General features: G+C 43.7%; 1 protein-coding gene across 1 annotated transcript in view; it reads left to right on the top strand.

Moving 5' to 3' along the window:
• Window positions 1–267: 267 nt before the first annotated feature.
• Window positions 268–14,551, top strand: part of THBS4 (thrombospondin 4) — a 65,990-nt gene continuing 51,706 nt past the window's right edge. The window contains exons 1-2 of the mRNA XM_034774619.1: window positions 268–557; window positions 13,268–13,468. Of these exons, the coding sequence (XP_034630510.1) occupies window positions 470–557; window positions 13,268–13,468 (289 nt within the window). The 5' untranslated portion in view covers window positions 268–469. The remainder of the gene's footprint in view (window positions 558–13,267; window positions 13,469–14,551) is intronic.

Here is a 14,551-nt window from a genome sequence, read left to right as displayed (position 1 = left end):
TCGAAATACAAGAGATTAGGGGAAAGTGAACTCCCGCCAAGTCCTTTTCTCCTTTAGGGCTGGGGAGACCCCCCTACTCCCTGAGCCGATCTCTGTGTTTCTCGGGGCAGTTCTTTATGCCAGTCTGTCTCTAACGCTGCTTGTCCCGCACAAGCCACCGGCTTCACCCTCTGCCTCTCGCCCTCCTCCTCCTGCCACTGCCTGTCTAGGGGAAAGGACCCTGCGGCCAATGGACTGCAGCCTCCCGAAGTTCCGCCCTCCTTCCCCGCACAAGGAGCAGGTCCCCGGGTTAAACAGCCCCTGCCTGTGCTGCCGAGCTTGAGTGAGCAGAGCCTCCGAGCAAGAGCCGCCAGCCCCGAGCCGTGCTCCATGCCCCTCGCTGCTTAGGGGCCAGCTCCCGGCATCCTTCACCTCTTCCCCAAAGGCGCGGCAGGGGTCTGGGCTGCGCTCTCCCACCACTGCACTGAACATGCTGAGCAAGCGCCAAGTCACCGTCCTGCTCCTGCAAGTTCTCCTGCAGTTGTGCCCGGGCTCTGGCGTCCCGTCTGCCCCGCAAGGTAAGGAGCAGCTTCCCTTCTGCAGCCCGACGCGCGGTGATAGGAATAGGTGAGGCGCTTTCCCACCTGACTCGCCTCCGGTCGAGGAGTATTTATTCTGCAGAGGTGCATTGTCAGGCCAGACAGCAGGTGACTTGACTGGAAACATACGGCGGCAGTGATAGAAACCCCAGGATCTCTTCCCTGAGGCAAAGATAGCTACATCGAATGCAAATAAATCTCCTTAAGGTCATTATTTAACCCGTGAAAGGGGCCAAGGTAGCACAGCAGAACAGTGGGAATTAAGCTGGTTAACTGAATAGATAAGCACCAGGGTCTCGAACTTTTAAAGAAACTTTCCTTTTTCTTTAAATGAGCAATGAGTTGTCTACGTCTACGTCAGTATTGGTCTAGGATCATGTTTATCTAGATACCCAGATGTGAGGAAAGCATGTGATTTCACAGGCATCTGTGACATGTCTCACCTCTTAGTGACATTCTGTAGGGTTATTCTTTTTATCTCCTATCTTCTAGTCTCCTCTGGTCTTTGTTCTTCTCTCCTCTGTCCCAGTACACCCGAACCTCACGACCTATGTGAGGACAATGTAACTAAGGATTAGGCATAGGCGCAGTTTTCTACTTGTGCTTAGTTTTATGGTGATTTACTCTAAAGTACCCCAACAGGAATGAAGGTTTCAGGCACAAACATCATCTTAATTTATTGAAGGCTCAGTAAAGCACAAGTGCCTTTAATATGTTAAGAGTTGGTGCTAACTTGAGTTGACCACTGGGCGGTGGGGGGGGGCGAGGGGGAGGCGTAGAAACAAAATCTTAAGTTAGTGAAAGTTAAATTCTTCCTTAGAGAATTTCAGAAAGACTCATTTGACTTGGTATTACTAATAATGTACTGGTAATGTCAGGATGCTGTGTTGTTTAATTTCCCAGTAACCTCTACTTGTATTTATCCACCTGTTTGCACATTTTGATTTGAACACTAACTTTGTAACTGAGAGATGTGAGTGCTTTAGGGGAAATTCTTCCATAAGTCTGGACAGAGGCTGTTTTTAAACGTTGTAAAAGTAGAGTACTCGCTGTTTGCTTTTGAGGCAAAAAGATGGCACTCTCTGGAAATTATGGTTGAGATTTTCAAAATACAGACACATCTTCCTTTGGACAGCTTTAAAAATCTGAACCTTTAACTTGTATTGACTTATTTCTACTCAGTGTTATTTTTTTTTTTAAATCTGTTTTGTAGACAGAGTATATTTGCCAGCTTCCAAAGGCTCAAGTAGCATTTTGTATTAAATAGGCTTTCAATATCCACGTATACATTTAGCGTAAGTGTGCATTGCCTCTTCTATGTCCTAGAGAGTCTCTTCTACAGCTAATATAAGAATCTGGGCAGGGAGTATCTCTCCTCCTTAGACTGCACTATGTGACCGTTTCATGGTGATGATTTCATTTTATATATATATGACGTTTCCTTACTGGTCTAGTCTGGTTCAGTTGGTAGAGCTCTTACCTCAGAGCCAGAAGAACAATTATTTCAAGTTCTCCCCCAAGCCCTGTATATAGACCAAATGTTGATATTGTGTGTACCGCACTATGAGAGATGCTGCCTTTGTATATTATAAGATGTTGACGAGAAGTGGAGTGAGGTTTGGTGACTGCAGCAGGGGACTAGGAGTTAGAACTCCTAGTTGGATTTTGTTCCCAACTCCTTGTGTGAACTTCGGGAAGTCACTTACCTTCTTTGTTTCTTAGGACTGGTCTGCACTATAAAATTAGGTCTATATAAGTCACCTTGTGTCCATCTGTTTGTTCACGTGTCCATGCTTACATGTGTCTCTGGCCAATGTAAGTGCCCTGTTCCAGCAATGCAGTAAACCCACCTCCCTGAACAGTCGCTACTGAGGTTGACACAAAGCAAGTGTAAACGTTGGATGGCCTGTGTTGACCCTAACAGTCCTCCAGCAGCTGTCCCACAATTCCCCATTCTCTGCGACAGTGACTACTGGGGTCACAATTTTAAAGTCCTCTGCCCCGAGAGATCAGAGACTGGAAGACACCCTCCTTTTTAAAACTCCTCGTGTTTTCCAATTGCCTTTTCCTGATTGCTTACCTTGGCAAGCACACCGAGCAGCTCACCCTTGTTGTGTGCAACCACTTAGTTAACTATGCCAGCTCCATGCACTAAACGCACTCCTGCCAGGTATTGGATCTCCTGGGCCTGTGCGAAGAAGAGGCTGTGCAAGCACAGCTACGGACCCGCCCTAGAAACATGGATATCTACAAGCAGATTGCACTGGGGATGCAGGCAAAGGGGTACACAGGGATCAGCAGTAGTGCTGTGTGAAAGTGAAGGAACTTTGCCAGGGATAACACAAGGTCAGGGAAGCCAACAATAGATCTGGTGCTGCTCCAGACATGCCACTTTTACAATGAACAGCATGCCATACTTGGTGGAGACCCCACCAGCACCCTGCCAACCACTGTGAGGAGCACAAGACAGAGGTCCCTGCTGTGAACAGTATAGAGGAAGGGTGTGGGTGGAGACATTGAAGGGGTGTCCAGCCGTGCAGCAAGCCAGGACCTGTCTGAGACTCCACCACAGTCTAGTCAGTTCTGCCAGGCGAGCTGGGTGAGCTTGATGGAGGGGAAGGGAATTTGGGTAAGTGTGTGCGCATGCATTTTTTCCTTATAGAGTTTAAATTTAAAGATGGCACCTGGGACATCCATAAGTTAATAAAAGACAAAAGGTATTGATTTTTCATTGTTTTACTTGTATGAGAAGCAGTAGAGGCACAGAGAGAGTTGGCATCTGCCTCATATTCCCATGTAGAGTTAAGCAGGGGCAGCATGTGGAGCAGTTTATGTACGCAGATATGTCCATTTTGTCCTCCTGAGAGAGACTTTCATGGAGATACTCTCCAATCCTTTCCAGAAGGTGTCTAGGGATGGCTGCCTTATTTTTTACTCTGTAGGAGGACACTTTTCCACCACTCTGCAATGAGTTCATCTGGCATCATCTCAGCAAACAGGGTAACAGCATATAAGCCTGGCCAACTTTGAGACTCCAGTAGCATCTGTGTCCTTGTGATCCTCAGGAATGAGAGATCATCTAAACCCACCACCACTTGTGAAGAATAGGGCTAATATTCAGTATCATTGCCTTATATTGGGTCCATGGAATGGGGACTGAAATTTTATAGCTTCATGCAACAGAACAGCCATGGCTGAGGCTCTCTAAAGCTGAATTGTCAATAATCATTTCTTATTAAAAGTATTTATGGGAATATAGTGCCCCTACACACCTGCAGAACACCTGACCTTGATGAGGAAAAAGAAGAGGACTAGGGAGGACATGTTCAGTGAGATCTGCAAGTCAGTGCTTCATTGGACCATGAACAAAGGGCTTGGAGAGCCAATATGACTGACAGGCTGGAGAAGGAAGGAGTACAGAAGAAAGGCACAGGAATCCCAGCAGGACAAGGAAAGGGAAATGCACGAGAACATAATGGGTGTTCTCAAGCAGCAAATCCAAATGCTGCAGATCCTGGTTGACCTACAGTTCCAGAAATCCCAGACTCTCCACCTTGTGCAGTCTTTGGCGAAATCCATGGTTGGATCCCTACACACCCCAATATGCCACATGGCATCATGGGCTGCATTCTTACCTCTACCCCTCCATGCCACTGGACAGCAAGGAAAACCACCACTTCACATACACAGACCTCTGAGAACAATAGTTGTTGTATGTGAAGCCACAATAGACTACATTTGTGTACGGAAATGGACAGAAAAGTTCACTCCCTTTCCAATTTTAAAGTTCCGCTCCATTAATTCATACGAAACATTTGTATTACATTGCCTGTGTTTTTTTGCACTGCTTTTCCTACTCAAAGTTATATTTGTGGAGACCCAAATTATCTTTTTTAGTTCACAACAAATATTGCAGAATGCACACTGGTACTTAAAGCAAACAGTACTAATAAGTGTACAGCCACCACATAATTCATAGATTCAGGAAAAGATTCAGTCTATTTATAAATGTGCAGTGAGCACTACACAATTTTTAGCAGCACCCAAAGCTTCAGGCCCAGAGAACCCTCCAGCAGAGAACACTACTCTGGCTGACCACTAAAGTGCTCTTTCAAAGCCTCCTTCAACCACATAGCTCCATGTTGGGTCTTATAATGGCCCTCGTGTTTGGCTGTTCAAAGTCAGAGCTTGCTCCCCCTTCACCCTGGCAACAGTATTTTTCCCCTTTGCTTCACAGTTATTATGCAGAACACAACGGACAGCTATAACCATTGGGATATTTTTCTTACTGTGATCCAATCTAGTGAGTAAGCGCCATCAGCGCCCCTTCAGTCTCCCAAAAGCACATTCAACTGTTATTCTGCACCTGCTGAGCCCGTAGTGGTCTCTTTTCTTGGTGCTGTTAGGGTGGCCAGTGCACAGCATGAGCCAAGGGAGCAAAGGGGGGCTGGTCCCCTAGAATCACTGCTGACATTTCAATATCACCAGTGGTGATTTGCTGGTTGGGAAAGAATGTCCTGTGTTCTTAAAGATGTGAGTGAAATCCATCACCAGCCCATGCTGATATCAATGAAGTATCCCCAGTGATCCATCAATACTTGCATAACCACAAAAAAGTACTCCTTTCTGTTGATGTACTATGGCAAGGTGGGCTAGTGTCAAAATAGGGATATGCACGTTGTCTGTCACCCTAATGTGCTGCAAATCCATCCACTATGCCCTGCACATTGCTGAGAGTCACTGTCCTCCATAGTTCTCTTTCTGGTGCACCTGCACTGGAGGACTGGGCGAGCTTGGCACACAGATCCAGGAATGTGGACTCTCTCACACCTGGAAGTTCCTTGTTGTTCCTAACTTGCATTATGATGCAATCTCATCAGTAGGTGCTCTTTTCTTGGGCCCAGAAGTGATGCTTAATCATCTGCAGCTGCTCCGTGAACACCACCGACAGCCTTGAATGGTTTTTCACTATGTTCCTTAGCAAACTATCCTTGAAGAAATCCTCATGCCCCCTGTTGTTGCAGTACTTCCTGCGAGTCTGCAAATATGGGAGAATCATGCATCCTGTATTTGCAGCATTCATGAGAACAGTGCAGAGCTTTGTAGGCTCCATGCTTCTGTCAGAAATGGCAGACACCAAAAATGCCATGTGTGGGAGGGAGAGGGGGTTGGTTTTTTTTTTTTTTATAAGTCTTGAAAATTCTGTGATATGGAATGGAGAAAGTTGCATGCTGGGAACTTGACCCCTAGCTTCCAGAGATCCCTGGGCAAGCATTTCTATCCCACAACACATTGCAAAAGTTTCCCAAAAGGCATCATGCCAGCACATGGCACACTGGTATACCTGCACTTCACTTTGCATCAACACAAGCACTCCTGGTGAGTATGTGCAGCAGCAACGCAAGCATGTATGCATATGAGAGAGATACAGATTTCAGCAGCTGTACGCTGATGTAATTTGTGTTGACCAAAGTTTGTAATGTAGGCATGGCCTTAGTTTACCCATCTCTACAATGAGCACAACACTTACCTAACTCAGAAAGGTGCTTTGCAGATTAATTAATGTCTGGAAAGCACTTTGAAATCCTGGTATGAATGTTCCTTTAACAGTGGAGTATAACACACATGTTAATAAATAACTTCTGATGTTATTACTTTCTATCACTGGTACCCTGATGTTTTACTAAAGTGACTGTAGACGAGCAGACTCACCCCTGCAGCACCTCCTGCTGGTTACTTCTGGAAATTAGCTCATTTCAGGGTTGGAGCACCCGCTGCAGGCCAGTGGTCCGCCTGTCCTCCGGCCCCTGTGTCCCTCCCGGTCCCTGGTGCCCTTTTATCTGGGGTGCTGCCCCCTGACAGTACACCCCTCAGTACTAGGGTCTCCCCTCCCTGGGGAACTCCCACCACTATCCCTACCTCACCTCAGAATAAGGCCACTGCCAGTCACCAACTAGTCCCCACTCCCTGGGGCAGACTACAGTATAGGCCACTCATCACAGGCAAGGTTGGGTTTGGACCTGCTGCCTTGGCCACCCTCTGCAACCCCCAGTACCCCTTGGCCTCCTACTAGGCTGCAGCCTGGGGCTTTCCAGGCTGGAGCTCCCCAGCCTGTCTCCAGCCCTGCTCCACTCAGGTACTCTGTCTCTAGCTCACTGCAGCCAGTCCCTTCTCCCTCTGAAGGCAGAGAGAGACTGATTGACTGCTGGCTCACAGCCTTTTTATATAGGGCCAGCTGAGGCCTGATTGGGGTGTGGTCCAGCTGCAGCTGCTTCCCAATCAGCCCATTTTAGCAGCTCCCAGCCACAACCTTCCTCCAGGGCTGTTTTAAGCCCTGCAGGGCAGGAGCGGGGTAACCACCCTGCTACAGTAACCCACCAACTGCCTTTTGTCTTTTCTTGCATACCCAGGATCCAAATTCATGGGTGGAAGAGCCCAAAGTCATAGGCCAGAGTCATTCTCCTCTGCCACCTCCTCCTTTTCACCCTGCTGAGGGGTTGCTCACTACCTGCAGCAGCACCCTTCGCACTGCCACTGCAACCCTAATCCTGGCTTAGGCCTTGGGGTGATGGGATTGGAGAGCTAGCCCACCCTGCACTTACAGCATCTAGCCCACAGCATCTGCTCCTGTTCTACGGAGCTGGACTCAGCTCCTTGCTCTGGGGGTTGCAGCCCAACGAGCCAGGTTGCAACGCTACTCAGGTTTGGCCTGGCCACCCTTTCATCATAGATAGCCTCTTCTTCCCTCCCACAAACCAGGGCCTCCCTTCAAAACTTGGCCCACAACCTATCTAGAATCTTTGCAACCCACCAGTTAGTTGGAACACACCATTTAAGAAACATGGCTTTATATAATAAAAGTATGCTGAACAGGAAGTCAGTGCTCTATTTTATTTCAGTAAATGTTTAGGCTGCAAACATACTACATGTTCAATAACATTAGCATTTTTACTGGATCAAATTTAGCTTGAGTGTGAGCAGTTAAACTCTGGGAATTGCACCAGTTTACATTAAGGAGGCATTTGGTCCGTTGTGCCTTTTCAGCCCTCTCCATCATCTTGATAATATGCTAGACAACATTCAAGGCTGGAGGGCATATCGGGGATTTAAAACATTTTTAGATTTACTTTACAAGAAGATTTTGACTTACAAAAAAATATTAGTACGTGTCTTTCTGCTAATGACAATAATAATGAAACTGTACTGTCCTTGACAGTGCTCTCCCAGAAAAACAAGATTATTAAAAACAAAATTAGAAAACATCTGGATAAACAATATGACAGGGACAAACCAACAAGGCTTCTGCAAAAGGAAAATCATACCTCTCAAATCTACTAGACTTCTTTGAGTGCATCTACAAAAGTAAGAGGCAAAATATGGTCATGGTTTAGAAGCTGACAATAGAGACAAGCAACAGAGGGTCCTGTGGCACCTTTAAGACTAACAGAAGTATTGGGAGCATAAGCTTTCGTGGGTAAGACCCTCACTTCTTCAGATGCAAGACCTTGCAAGAGGTTCTTACCCACAAAAGCTTATGCTCCCAATATTTCTTTTAGTCTTAAAGGTGCCACAGGACCCTCTGTTGCTTTTTACAGATTCAGACTAACACGGCTACCCCTCTGATACAATAGAGGCTGAAAACCAGGAGTAGGAATAAATTGTTAATTGTCGACATAGCAAAAAGTTAACAATGGAATGCTCCAAGGTTCCATATTAGGGGTGAAATCTGGCCTCACTGAAGACAGTGGGAGTTTTACCATTGATTTCAATAGGGCCGGAGTTTCATCCTAGGGGCGATGTTGTTTAATATGTTTTCTTAATTATCTGGGAAGGGGGTGAACAGTGATGTAAGAACATTTTCAGCGGACAGAAATTTATTTATTTATTTATTTATTTAGGTTAGTCCTGACTAGAAAAAACAACTTCAAAAAGGCTCTAACAAAGCATGATGGCAGATTAAATCCAGAATTGACATGTGAAGGGTAATGCGTAGTGAAAGAAATAACCTGCACTTCTTGTACACATTGCTAGATTCTAAATTAACTGTAACCACACAGGAAAAAGACCTGAAAGTCACCATAGACAGCCCAATGAAAACTTATTTTCAGTGGGAAATGGTAGTCAAAAATATTAGAATGCATGAAATATGAATTATAAAATAGTACTGAAAATTATAATGCCATTATGTAAAACATTGGTATGCCTTCATCTGGGATAATATGTTTGATTCTGATTACTGCATCTCACAGAAATAGAAGGGGTTTAAAGATGGGTGACAAAAATTATTAGAGGCCTGGAGAGACTTACATATGAAAATGGACAGAAAAGAAATAGGACTGTTTAGTTTAAACAGGGGACAATAAGAGATAAACTTGAGGTGTACACATTTATGGGTTTTATAAAGAGAAAATAGAAATTCCTGATTTACTTTCTCATAATACAAAAACAAGAGCACAATGAAACTGAAAAGTAACACCGATAAAACTGATAAAAGCTTTTCCTTCAAATCATCATGGTGATGCATCTATTGCATACAAGTCCACATTGTCTGACACACTTTGTTGGTCTACTGCCTTGGACAGGAGCCCTTTTCTGCTGGTCTCCTCCCTGATCCCCTCAATAGCTTCCCTCATTGCCTTCATTCTCCCAAGCTCCTTTCTCCGCTAAGAACTTCACATCCTTGTGACGTTGTGCAGTCTATATGGTTTTATAAAAACTTGATAATAAGTCAATATAATGTAACTGAGATAGTTTTAGAGAAAATACGGTAATAAGTGAATGTAACGTAACTGGGATATGCCTCATGCAAAAGGTCTCTTGTAAGGTATCATTACAAAGCTTATAATCTACTGAGTATGATCATCTGATTTGTATAAATGTACCACTCTTGTATCTAAAACTAGAAATATAAAATGTAACGCTGAAGGCCTATTGTAATTGTGTAAAGTGTGGACCATTAATGATGGTTTGGAATCTTGATGACTCCCATTGTCTGCAGATGGCTGTATTTACCTGTGAGTCTTCCTGTATATGTGTGTGCTGGCAAGTGAGTAATAAAGTCTTCAGTGACGTGATCATGTCACCTGAACTGGAATCCATCTTTAACCTGGTGCTTTTCCAGTGAGGGGGGGTGGAAACCCAGAGGACAAAGAGTTCCCGCCTTATGCAAAAGATATATAAAGGGGGGAAGAGAACAGAGAGGGAGAGGAGCCATCATGAAGAATCCCCTAGCTATCACCTGAGCTGCAACAAGAGCTGTACCAGGGGAAAGAATTGTGCCCAGGCCTGGAAGGTGTCCAGTCTGAAAAAAACTTACTAAAGCATCTCTGAGGGTGAGATTATCTGTATTCAGTTTGATTAGGCACAGATTTGCGCATTTTATTTTATTTTGCTTGGTGACTTACTTTGTTCTGTCTGTTACTACTTTAAACCACTTAAATCCTACTGTCTGTATTTAATAAAATCACTTTCTATTTAGTAATTCACTCAGAGTATGTATTAATACCTGGGGGAGCAAACAACTGTGCATATCTCTCTATCAGTGTTATAGAGGGCGAACAATTTATGAGTTTGCCCTGCATAAGCTTTATGCAGGGTAAAACGAATTTATCTGGGTTTAAACCCCATTGGGAGTTGGGCATCTGAGTGCTAAAGACAAGCGCACTACTGTAAGCTGTTTTCAGGTAAACTTGCAGCTTTGGGACAAGTGATTCAGACCCTGGGTCTGTGTCTGGAGCCAAACGGGAGTGTCTGGCTCAGCAAGACAGGGTGCTGGAGTCCTGAGCTGGCAGGGAAAACAGGAGCAGGGGTAGTCTTTGCACATCTGGTGGCAGCTCCCAAGGGGGTTTCTGTGATCCAACCCGTCACAATACTCTCTTTGAGAATTCCCAGATGCACAGTTAGTCTTAACATTTTTGCGGAGGCCTCCAAAACAATATTTTGTCATTCTCTTCAAATGTTATTAATCCCTCTCCAACATTATCACACTGCACTATACAGGTCCATCCTAAGGAATTTGGAAAGAGTTAGTAAGATGATTCTTGGGATATGCTGAAAACTTCACTGACTCATTAGAAAAAAGAATGAAAGAACAAAAGAGTATGTGTTTGGGGGCATGTTTGGCTGCATGAATTGAGATCTACTGCTTGTTCCTTTCAGTTCTAGCAATTTGCTCATATAAGTTTGTTTTCAAGTCTGCCGTTCCAAGGAAAGGGGCTAGAAGATTACTTTTCTTTCTAAAATGAAAGTGTGATTCTCTTTTACATTTCTTCTTGTTCCTTCCAAACAGATCATGGGCTTGCTGGGGCCCCAAAGCTGGCACTATCCAGAGAACAAGTGTGTAGACATACCTGTAGGAGGGTAAACACTTGTCCTAGCCAGCAACTGTTGCTAGCAAGTGAGTGCCTCACACCAGGGATGGATTTGACTAATATATGCCCTTTTCAATAACTGTTTTAGCATTTAACAGACCTAGAAGATTTCTATTCTATGCCAATGTTATAACTTAGAAGATTTAGCTGCATATTTTGGGTGGTTATTAACTGCAAGAGTTTGCTGTATGAAGTAGAGAGTTGTCCTTCTGTCTTTGATTGGGGCTATGTGGCTTCTTCCTATGGGCCAAATGTGAAGAGGTGTCAATCCCTCCTCCACCATATCATTGATCTCAGTAGAAACGAGGGCTCAATCCTTTTTGGTTGCCCTGTGTATATCATTTTTGGATATAAATTAATGCTAGCAATGGCATTTGGCGAGGTGGCTCTCAGACATTCATTTCTCTGGTATTCGACAATAAATCTTGGGTACATTTAGAGCCTGGTCCTTCTTTTGTAGTGTACCACAAACACCTAGTAAAGTCAGTGGGAGATTGAGGTGCATAAGAATCAGGCCATTAAATAGTAGAATATTGGTGCAACTTTCAATAGTTTATAAGAAATGAAGGCCGCCTATAAGGGGAGAACCTCCTTCTTTCATCATTCTGTGGGGAATTCCATTTACATCCAAATGCAATGGGGAGCAATTCTGCACTCTAACCCATCTGGTATCCTGAAACTTGCATAGAACTTGGGAGCACCATGGAATCCCAGTGCCTCCGTACAGCTGAGGTGTTTTCATGTGATCCTGGAGGAAGCTGTGTTCCCATGTAGTCCCTTCTGTTGGCTGCCCTGGAGACAACTGCTGCCCTGGGTGTAGGGAAAGGTGCATTCAGTGGAATGGGTCAAATTCATTATACAGAGTGGTCACTTTGAAAAATAATGCGGACTGAGTCAAAATTGTTGTAGCTGAGGGACAGAGTTATAGGAAATGAGGCCAGGCAGAGCAGGCCTACCTGTCCCTGACCTTTTCAGCCCAAACTTTATATTATAACTTTGGGAAACTGAGGCAGAGCATACCACAGAGCTGCTGTTACCTTTCTTCTGTGTATCCAATCTTCCACCACCATTGAGTTCCGCCAGTTTTTGTCTTGTTAGTGAGGGTGAGGTAATATGGCCCTAACATAATGGAGCTATTAAAAGGGCATAGAAGTTAAAGCTATTAAAAGGGCATGTACAGCACTGTGACTAAATAAACAGAACTACCACAAGTCTGCTGAAGTGGTTCCCTTGTAATTAGTTCTTATAGGAAGGAGATAGGAAATATGCAATTTTAATAATATTTGGTTTATATCCGAGATTTGCAAGATTTCTAGTAGCATTGGTGATTTGGTTTGGAGGCATTTAATTAACTTTTACCCTCCCATCTATATTTATTACTCAAAAAGCAGTAATAATTAACAAGCATAGTAAAATAACAATATTTCATCAACAGAAAAGTGTGCCTTCGTTCCAATTCTGTCTTAGAAAAATGTATTCAAAGATTTGGAAATATTGAGAAAAGCGTGATTTGATATAGGTGTTAAAAAAGAAAGTGAGAGATAGTCTCACATAGTTAGAAGCATAGAATATCAGAAAAAGGTCTATATGCATTCTTTAAAAGTTAAAAAGAATTCAAGTAGATTTAATTATGTCACTCCTTTCAGTTTCTTAATCTATGCCTTCAGATGTGCCTTGATTTGGTATCAGTACTATGGAGAGAATCTGGGTCTTATTTACATAAAATGTCTTCTTTTAGCCTTCTGGAAAGTCAAAGAAAGTAATCATTTATATCATATTAGATATCTGCCTATATAGACTAGATTAACTGAAACCAAAATATTTGTACAGTACAGTACACTGAAAAATTTTTACATGCAAATTTTGACTTTAGATCTTGGACTTGATTGAAGCATGAATGACAGTGTCTGAATTTATAAAAACAGTAGTGGGTTAAGAGATTTCTGTTAAAAAGATGAATTTTAGAAATCTGCATTAAAAGATTTTAATAATTTGAATTGAAAAATAGAGTAAAGGATGCTAGTATTTGAGCAATAATAGATAATGCTTGCTAACAACTGTTGCTAAAATGAAATAAGTGACAACAAAGGCCGTAAAGAGTCTGATGTCATGAGTGAAAAATTGCTTTATATATTCTAGCTGCAGTTCAGAGAGAATTTGGATTAATTGCTCAAATATCCCCATGACAACAAAGAATAGTTTCTATCCCCCAAAGAGAAATCATTGAGGGATATTAGATGAAGTTCTCTTGGGTTATTATTGTACTATGATTTGATATATAGTTTACCTACTAACTTCCCAAATACTTTTATTTTACAGTTTTTGATCTTCTTTCATCTCCCAGCCAGAGACTGGTAAACTTTCTACAGCAAGCGCTTGCTGATCCTACATTGAATGAAGTATATGTGCTCTCAACATTCAAATTGCAGACAAAGAGTACAGCCACCATATTTGGCTTATATTCTTCAGATGACAATAGCAAGTATTTTGAATTTACAGTGGTGGGGCGATTGAATAAAGGTAAGTTATTTGACCCCAACCTCCTTATTTTATGGATCTACAATTATTGACATGTCTGCAATAGTCTTTACAAACGTTATTTGCAGCTATTCTTTTGTTGTTTATTTCACTACTCATCACCTGCTCATTCTACTGCTCAGGAAGATATAAGTGTTGGCAACATTCTCGCCTCCCTTTTTATGCTTCCTTGCACAGCACTGATACTACCCTGATGCCTACTAGGAGAAGCATGCTGAGAAAGTCAACTGGGGTCTCTGCGGTCTACTAGCCAGCTTGCTACAAGCAAGCGCTGAATGGCTCCTAAAGAAACATGTAAAGTTGTTTTCCTTCCTTTTTCCCCTTGGGACAATCACTGCTTCTTATTACTAAGGAATGTGACAGACACACGCACTTGCTGCCTCATGCATATGAAAGAAGAGTACTTGCGCTATGGACCTGAAGTTTAGATTTGACTGTGCAAACCAAACGTTCCTAGCGCTTATAGAATCTTTCAGGTGATGGAGAATGTTTGTTCTCTGTTTATTGGAACCAGTTAATTAAAAGGCACCGTACGGACTTGAGCAAAGTTAGAAATATATTTGTTGAGAAATTTTAAGTTAGATGTAGGAAAATTCTCCCACTCACTTAAAAAAACAACTTTTATTTTTTTAATTAGAAAATACAGAGGCGCATATAGAGAAAACCCTTAAAACCAAAGGTCTTGTCCTATAGCTCCAGGAAACTGCTCCTGAAGTCAATGAGTAAGAACAGGGCCGGTGCAAGGATGTTTCGCGCCCTAGGCAAAACTTCCACCTTGCGCCCTCCCCGAGCCCTGCGGCAGCTTCTGCCCCCCCGCCCCGCCGCGCCACCCCTGCAGCAGCTCCCCACCCCAGTTCACCTCTGCTCCATCTCCTCCCCAAGCATGCCGTCGCTGCTCCACTTCTCCTGCCTCCCAGGCTTGCGGCGCCAATCAGCTGTTTGGTGCCGCAAGCCTGGGAGGGAGAGAAGCAGAGCAGGGCGGTGTGCTCAGGGGAGGAGGCGGAGCAGAGGGGAGCTGGGGCGGGGAGTTCCCCTGCCTGGCGCCCCCCCCTTACTTGCTGCAGG

Source organism: Trachemys scripta, chromosome 6 (assembly GCF_013100865.1).
Source record: "Trachemys scripta elegans isolate TJP31775 chromosome 6, CAS_Tse_1.0, whole genome shotgun sequence".
In the NCBI taxonomy this organism is placed as follows: domain Eukaryota; kingdom Metazoa; phylum Chordata; order Testudines; family Emydidae; genus Trachemys; species Trachemys scripta.
The sequence above is the reverse complement of the archived record's forward strand: the minus strand, read 5'-3'. Positions and strand labels throughout refer to the sequence as shown.